General features: G+C 46.9%; 1 protein-coding gene across 1 annotated transcript in view; it reads right to left on the reverse strand.

Annotated features, from left to right (window-relative positions):
- Positions 1-8,617, reverse strand: part of Mettl24 (methyltransferase like 24) — a 108,995-nt gene extending 100,378 nt beyond the window's left edge. The window contains exon 1 of the mRNA XM_028769078.1: positions 8,241-8,617. Coding sequence (XP_028624911.1) covers positions 8,241-8,549 — 309 coding nt within the window. The 5' untranslated portion in view covers positions 8,550-8,617. The remainder of the gene's footprint in view (positions 1-8,240) is intronic.
- Between the last annotated feature and the right edge of the window lie 455 nt (positions 8,618-9,072).

A 9,072-nucleotide genomic window follows, 5' to 3' on the forward strand; every position in this document is an offset into this window, starting at 1 on the left:
TATAACTGAGTATCACATACCTATAACTGAGTACCACATACCTATAATTCCAGCATAGGAAGCCAGACATAGGAGGATCCTACGAGTTTGTTGGACAGCCAGTCCAGCCAATAGGTAAACACCAGGTTTAATGAGAAACACTGTCTCAAAATTGAGGTTGGGATAAAGAGATGGCTTGGTGTCTAAGAGCACTTGCTGCTCTTCTAGAGGACCCCAGTTCAATTCCTGGCACCCATAGCCCAGCAGCAAACACCTGCCTGTAACTCCAGCTCCAGGGGATCCAATGCATTTGTCTGCTTCCACTCATACCAGGCCTGCGCATAATACATATGTGCATGCAGGCAGAACACTCATACACAGAAAATAAAAATAAATAAATATTCATTTTTAAAAAGGCAAAGCAATAAAGCAAGATATCTATTATCAACCTCTGATCTGCACATGGGGACAAACAATGCCTATGCCCCAAAGAATACTGTTGGGAGCCGACCCCTAGCCAAAAGCGGCTATCATCTTTGCAGCCATCTCAGGCCATATATCCTGACAAGAGACTTGTTTTCAACAGCCCACAACAGCTGAGCACACTCTGATAAACATCTTGTTTTTCTCACATATCCTGTTTTGCTGCTTAGTGCCCCCAGCTGCAAGGCCCACATGGTATCCATGCTGCAAGGCACGTGGCATAATGGCTTCAGCTGTGTTCCCCTGCTTGTCCACGAGGGCAAGGCACATAGTACAGGGTATAAATACCCAGGATTTCCTTTCAATAAAGAGAGACTTGATCAGATTCTGTCTTGTCTCCATTCTTCGTGTCTCTTGCCCCTCCATCCCCACTCTCTCTCTTGCTAGACTCTGTTGACTGACTGACTTGAACAGGTCGCTACATAGTGGCCCCCAAACGTGGGGCAGAACGGGCCGTTACAGAGTGGTGTCTCAACGTTGGAGCTCCAGTAAGTGGGGTACAGTGAAGGACACCGTGGGAATTGGAAGCGTGCATCCTCACTCCTGCGCTGGAGAACCTGCTGACTGACAGAGTGGGCCCAGACAGAATACCATTATAAAGGTAGTTAGACACGTACATTTCTATACTAACTCACACAGAGAGCACAGGGCCTGTGGTCAGTCAAAGCAAAGCAAAGCAAAACAAAAGTAATAATCTATTTCTAGGTCCCAAAATAGGTCAATTAAAATAATATATGCTATGAGAAAACAAAAGTCTAAGGGAGAACAGCAAAAAATAAATCTAAGCAGTTAGGGAGTGGCAAGGACTTAGCTGTTTAGAGCGAATGATTTAGTGACAGTTTCTCTTACTCTAAGAATGGCCTTCTGAACAAGAGACAGCCCTGGGCTGTGTTTAAAGCAAGGGATCAGAGTTGGCCAACTCACAGTGGACTTTAGAGAGCTAGTCCCAGGGCAGAGCAAGGAGAGCCACCTTCTGGCAGCCCTTCAGACGTGAGGACAGTGGACTCCGAAAACTGGAGTTTTCTGAACAGTCCCCTCCTCCAAGAGGAAGCGACTGAACTCTTCCGCCAGCTCAGTGAGAAGTCACCAGCTTTCCCCAACAGACTTCTTTAATTCTTCTCTTTGTTTTAATTCAGGCAAGTGTGCAATTTTCTTATTTAAGAACACAAACTGGGTGTTTTGTAGTTGTTACTGTTATTGTTGTAAAACCCAAAAGAGTGCTACACTGAGGGAACGCATTTCCTTGCAAGCACCTCCCCAGTGTCCACTTCTGGCCCCATGCAATTCATCTGCATCCATGACTTCCCCACTCCTGGAACAAAATGACAAGAGGCAAATTAAGGCAAAACTGCTCTCCAGCTGACAGATTCAATCTGGCTTCTCTCAGCTTTCCACTGAGTTGCTCTGCTTGGTCTCAAACTAACTCTGACAATTTGTTCTAACCTTCTGGCTTCTTCTCATTCTCTGGTTTCAACTGCCTCTGCTGAGCTGCGCTGGACTGCACTGAACTCAAGAATGAACTCAACTTGAGTGCATTGACTCCCAACTGACTCTCTCTCTCCCTGTGTTGTTTTTAAATAGCTTTTCCCCCCTGAGCTAGTCTCCTGAGAAGGCAAATCCTGTCCTAACTCATTCCGTCAAATATTTCAAACATGGCTGCTTCCTTCTACAAATTAATTTTACCACAAAAGTGTGTACTAAGGGTGTGTCTGTACTCCAGCCAGAAGGATTAAAGGTGTGTGGATGTCTGCATTCCAGCTGGACCACACACACCCAGGTCCCTGGGTGTGATCCCCTGCCAGAGCAGCAATGTTACCGACCAGAACTCCTCTATAGGGCTTAGTGCTGGATCCCACTGGACATCCTGTCTAAAGACATTTTCACTGTAGTAAAGGTAGGGCTCAGAGTAGAGTGCTTGCCTATCATGTATGAGCTCTGAGTTCAATTCCCACTACTAGAAAAAAATGCTATGTGACTCAAGTTCATTGGCTATATTTACCTTCAGGGTAACTAGCAGGATAGCTTGCTATTAGCTTATATTACGCGTGCCCCTGATTGTAAGGCTTCTAAAACTCAATTTTCTTTCAATCACTTGATCGGGATAAAAATGTTCGTTGAAGAGCAAATTTTTCCCACCCTTCTTTATCAGAAACCTCCACGGGATACTAACGGGTCCTCTGTGACACATCCAGAGGACCCAGGTGCTGTTTGAAAAGACGCTTGTCACTGCTGGCGGATTGCTGTGCTGAGACTCGTCTCATGGTAAAGGAAGCAGGCCCCTGTTACTTCCCGTGTATGAGAAAACAAAGAGCCCAGCTTCTCAGAATCAGGAGCCTGCAAAGGTATCATTGTACAGATGGAAAACACAAGGGCTCTCCACCCTTGCCAGTCTTCAGTGTAACTATGAGGCCCTGATTCTCTTCACAGACTGAAAAAGGAAATCCAACTCTATCTGAGAAAGCTGGCAGGTCATTTTTCTCTTTAGAGAAAACGAACTGCACAAATTATACACAAAAGCCCAAAACCCCAACCACGGGTTGTTGAAGAACAATAGGGCTTCCATTAGCAGCCCTCTGCCCACAGAACATGCTCCAAGAAATTAACTGTAGAGTTTGCGTAGAAGCAGAGCCCTGGTCCCCACTGAAGGCACATCAAAATTGTAATAAAAACCCTCTTTTTGAAATGAAACTAAGCAACTGCTATTTCACACCCACGGACTGCTGGAGCCTGCTCAATTACTCTCCACTGACTTTGTTTCAAGTGGAAATGCTGGGCTTTCTGTGGGAAGTGGGAGAGCGCTGACTCACGCTGCTCCCTGTGCGTCAGAAGTACGGGTACATGTGCACACCGGAGGGGCTGGACACGACCGCTGAGTTCCAAGATTGTCACAATCAGAAGAGGCAGTGCTTACCCACCATCTGGCATCCGTCCTCACCTCCCAGTGCTCAAAGCTTAGAACTCTTGATGTGCAAGGGGACATCATACTTAGAGCTAGTTCTACAGAGCCTGGCGACGGGGACGAGGAAGCGAATCATAGGACTATGTCTTCTCTCTGCATCACAGAGGACACAACCTACCTGCAAGGAGTCTGAAAACAATAAGGGGTCTTAAGGCAATTGGGTAGACCTGGAGGGCACGCATGCCAGTTCCCCATCTTCTCAATGACAACTACAGAGTTAGAAAACTAAGAAGACAAGGACAAGAAGCCAGACACATTTGCCATTTGGTTTTCCAGAAGAGGAAACAGTTTCCCCTACACACACACACACACACACACACACACACACACACACAGAGAGAGAGAGAGAGAGAGAGAGAGAGAGAGAGAGAGAGAGAGAGATTCACACACACACACACATGCACATAAATACACACATGCATGTATGCAGGCACATATATATATGCATGCACACACAGACAAAAACACATGCGCACACACACTCATGATGGTGCATACACATCCATGCACACACATTCATCTATGCAGGTACACAGACAAACACACACATGTGCACACACATGTATGTATATGGGCACACATGCACACACACACGTACACACACATGCACACATGCACATAAGTACACATATGCATGTGTGCAGGCATATATACACATGCATACACACACAGACACAAACACACGAACACATGCACACACTGGTACACATATATCCATGCACACACATGCATGTATGCAGACACACACCCACACCTGCACACATACACACACATGCATGCACATGTACGTATGCACACACACACATACATCCATGCACTCACACACTCAGACACTCATGCCAGCACACTGTTCCAAAGGATCTGTAACATACCAGACAAGTCAGCAGCACATTGCTGGGTTCTGTAGCTCAGTGACTCACAGTCACTTTTCTTGCCAGGATATTAAATGTCAAGTGACATAGCTCTGAAAAGACATTTCTCTTGGCAGCCTGGTCCTGAGTTAAGTATCTCCAGAACAAGTAAGGCCTAGAGGTTAAAAAGCTGTTTCCTTATAGGTGAACTGCCGACCTATAAGAGGTACCAAATGCACTCCAAGAGTGCATTCAAGCCTATGCCACAGAGACACACCTAACCTTCTGTAAATAAGCCTCCCCCACGAAAGAACTTTACCCACAGGAACCATAAATGCCTATTTAAGAAAGAAAACAATAGTAAACTCCAGACACATGCAGGAAACAGAGAATAAAGACAGACATCAGGGATGTTTCAACACGTACATCCTCTGCAAAGTTTATGGACTATGAGCACTGATGAGATGCTCAGAGTCTAATGTACAGAAATGGATAGACTCCAGGACTGTCACAATCAGAAGAGGCAGTGCTTCCTACCATCTGTCATCCATCCCAATCTCCCAGTGCTCGAAGATTAGAGCTCTTTATACGAAAGACTTCATATTTAGAGCTAGCTCTATAGAGCCTGGCAAAGGTGGCTGTGGGAAGAGAGAGAAAATTACAGGACTGTCCCCCCCCCCATGTGTGTGTGTGTATGTGTGTGTGTCTGTGTCTGTGTGTGTGTCCAGATTGTTTCCTTTAAGAATAGCATAACCTCTTATTAAGGTGGTAATATAATTGCTGAATGTCTGTGCCTCTCACTCCTGCAACAAAAGCTTGGTAACACTCAAGAAACACTCTGCAAACCAGGTTAGTATTCCACGGCAACTCCCATCACCCAGAAAGCTGCCCACAGAATGGAGTGTGTTCTTCTTTACCGATGTGGAAGCCAGCCAGGGCAAAGGAACTGAGAAGCTTGTGAAACTGTTGATCAGTGTTCTCAAGCAATTAAAATAAAATAATAAAGTAAAATAAATAAAAATGTAATGGGTAACTTCCAAATTCTATTTGTTTATTAATGGTGCATCACCTTGAGTTATACTTTGTCTTGTAAGGCTCAAAAGGACCAAGGTTTATCACAGGAAGATGGTAGACTCCATTCCCAGAAGACAGAAAACAGATTAAAAACTGGCCTTTCCAGTTTTAAGGAATATTTTAACTCAGCTGGCAAAGGGAAACAAATCTAAAATCCTTCCTAGGAACTTGGTGAGATGAGATATATGTTCTCACATAGTAAGTATGAAAATGCTTAATATAAAGTAAGTAAATTTTATGATTTTCTAATTGTAATTTTATGTATTTTATATAAAATATATTTGTAAATGTATAACTTTATTATAAATTTATAATTTTAAAAATCTCATATAAAATAAGTAAATAACTATGGAGAAAATCTAAGGAAAATGTTCCCATATGTTCCCACGAAAGACTAATAGCAATATTTTTTTACAATAGTCATTTTATATAGTTTAGCCAAAGACACTTAGAATCACCAAGGAGAAACTCAAGATGTAGCAGTATCCATCCTTCCCATGTTAGTGTCTCTGGAGTTTATTTACCACAGTTACCGTGGGAAATGATTCCTCCCGAGGGAGAATGCTTTGTACAGACAAGACATTCCATCTGAGATGGATTCTCAGGTCTCCGCGTGAACAAAGCCACTCAAACTCACAGAAGGCGTTGCTGTCCGTTGCCATCTGTGGTGGCAGAGAGAGCCGCATGGAGGTAGGAGTAGGTTCTCAGTGAACCTTGACCTGAATGTTTGAAGTAGGAAGGGGCAGAAGATTGACAAGATGCAGGATGGAGTCCACAGAGCAAGAGCCAATATGGCAAAGGAACGTAAATACTCCGTAACAGTTTATACTTGTGAACCCCTAAGGTTGAACACTTGAGACAACTTAGAGAAAATAAAAGTTGTTACATTGAGTTTATAACGTGCCGGCCACTATGCAAACATTTTTCCTTTCATTTTGTTTTTAATTTAATTGTAAAGACTGAACCTCGGTACTCCCACTCCTGTCCTATGAGCCACACTCACTCCCAGTTGACCCCATACTATCTCATAGTTTTAGTGTCATTTGAGAGCAGTGGCCCCAAATTGCTACTTCAGCCTGGACACTGCCTCTAAGCCCCAGATCAACACGTCTGGATGTCTGTTTGGCATTACCAACTGAATCACTAGAAGATATTTGAAAGTTATCTGGAGTCAGTACCTTCTTTGTATAATCTACCAAAGATAAACAGATAACAGAGATAAACAGAGATAGTTGCTTCTCTATGTAGTTCTCAAACACACCCAGTGTCCACCACTTCCTGCCACCTCCATATCTACCACCTGCCTGCCGTTTTCATACTGATCTCTGTTCTATCGTCCTACAGGGGGATAGAGGTGAACTCCCCACAAACACCCCCAGTGACCCTGAGTCTATGTATTCCAAAACTTAACACTGTGAGGCAGGCTCACCAATAACTTTGGAGACAAAACCTTAGGTCTCCTTGAACAGGCGACAGCAGAAACAAAAGTTGTGGAGAATTACTCTGAAAGGGAAGATTATCAAAGACAGAATGTTCAAGGGTGTCCACAGAGGGACAAAGGAAGCCAGACTCTTAAAAAAATATCATGTCTCCGTTCAAATGTCTCCGTTGTTCTGTTTTTGATCTTTCTTTGTAGGTTCAAGGCCTGAATCAAATTGTATGCCTTTCCTGAGCCCCAACCACTTTGAATTCAGTTTGTGCCGGCAGCACTTGACCCAGTATCCAGTGTAAGCCCTAGGCAAGAGTTTTGAATGCTTAGCACAGCATCATGGGAAGTGCATGGGCAGAGTGAGAAGGAGATGGCTCTTTTAGAGTAACTAGCTAAGTCTTTATATAGGAGGTGCATTTCACAGACAGAAAACAGAGCTGAGTTTAGAAGATAACAGACTCGCCTGTTAAGCAACTGCTGTGTGGGAAGACAGTGTGGGGCGTGTAGAAGTGGGGGAAGAAAAGCACTGAAAGTAGGGGGTTTATTGGAATTAGAGAGACGGTAGAGGAGTCAAAGGAAGAGTAGGGTGCTAAATGCAGGGAGCAGCACGCGGGCAGGATGGGAGGGGTGGCCAGATACCACCAAAAAAAAAAAAAAAAAAAAAAAAAAACCGGACTCCAGGCAGCTTCGCTCTGGAAGATGGCATTGACATTGAGTTGGAAGCAGGAGTGATGGGTGTAAGGCCCTGGCTAGCTCACATATCCACTTCCTAATCTTTTCACTCCCAGGTCCCAAGAGAAGGTGGGAAGGTGAGGCTTTATCAACAGGTTTAAACTGACCTACTCAATGAAGTGTGACGCAGGAAGTTAACGAGGCGAGGAAGAGCCTAGCCAGTGATGTAAGACAACCCCAGCTCTGGTCCTGGAGGATCCAATTATTTCCCACTAAGTGGTGCTGGGGGGTTGGCTTCTCACCCTGTGCCAGTTCCAACCCCTGGGTAGGGACTCGGGGATTGGTGGGGGTGAGGGGTGGGTTGCTGCTGGAAGGCAGATCTTCGCCATCACCTGGACTGGTGGATGAGCCATTAACAGTGTCTACCCATCCAGCTTCGTCCAGGCCTGAGTGGGAAAGGCACAATGGCAAGCCAAGCCTCCTTCCCTTTCAGCGCCCCCTCCCTCTCTGAAATGGGTGTGGTTGCTGGGTACTCCATTCCTAGAAGGAGGCCTGCCACAGTGGGCGCTCAGCAAACACTAGTTGAATTTGGATGAACCTGCTCGATTCCACTTCATTCTATAGGGGCATTGAGTGAGACTACAGAAAGTTCCAGGGAGAGCTCAATTGGAAGGAAATAGAAGAGTCTGGAGGTTCCATTAGGGAAGTCCACCGGCCTGAGCAGAAGGCTCCCCAGCGCCATCTGGGTGCAGGCTCAACTCCAAGGTCCATGCCTGCACAATTTGCAACTGACCTTCCTGCGAGGAAGCCCGCGCTGGGCACAGCAGCTCGGCTCTGGGGGCGTCGTGCTCCCGCCACCCCGGGGCAGCGCTCTGCGCCCACTGCGCACGTAGGTCACCTGCCTCCTTCTGGCTCCGCGAGGGGGGCCGGGCGCCGGCAGCAGGTGTGCCCGGGGTGGCCCCGGGGGATCGCGGCGGCCCGGGAGTCCCGAGCCCGCGAGGCGCAACTCCATGCAGAGCCGCAGGCCCAGAAGCAGAGCAGCGCCGAGCAGCCACCGGGGCAGGGCTCCACAGCCACGCCCGGGAGGCTTGGCTGTGGCCATGGCGGGGACCCGGGTCTCCGGTTGCGCTCTGGGTCCCACCCTCAGCTCCCGGCGGTCTGCAGAGAAGCGTCCCCCATGGGCCCGGACTGCCAACTGTGGCAACTCCCCAGCGGCCCGCCTTCTTCTCTGCGACAGAGGAGGCCCGGCGTAACCTTATCCTGCCCAGCCGCGGCAGGAAGAGCGAGGGGCGGTGGGCTAGGCGTGCACCCAGGCTGCCATGGCAAGGCTGGGTGTCCTTAGGTATGACCAGCCTGCAAACCCTGGCGCAGGGGGACAGCCACAGAGCCAGAAAGAGCACGTTCCTCCCGGGGACCTGGCCTCTGACTTCATTTGTCGGTGTTATTATTCGACACAAGGGAAGAGGAAAGGTGAGCTACCAGCTTTGGCACCAAAGAAAAAGTTCTGTCAAGCAGTTTGTGCCACTAAGCACGAGATAAAAATAAATCATACTTATGTTCGGGTTTACAACTTCTCTCCCTCAAGGAGAGAGAGAGAGAGAGAGAGAGAGAGAGAGAGAGAGAGA

Source organism: Grammomys surdaster, unplaced genomic scaffold (genome assembly GCF_004785775.1).
Source record: "Grammomys surdaster isolate TR1022 unplaced genomic scaffold, NIH_TR_1.0 190, whole genome shotgun sequence".
Lineage (NCBI taxonomy): Eukaryota > Metazoa > Chordata > Mammalia > Rodentia > Muridae > Grammomys > Grammomys surdaster.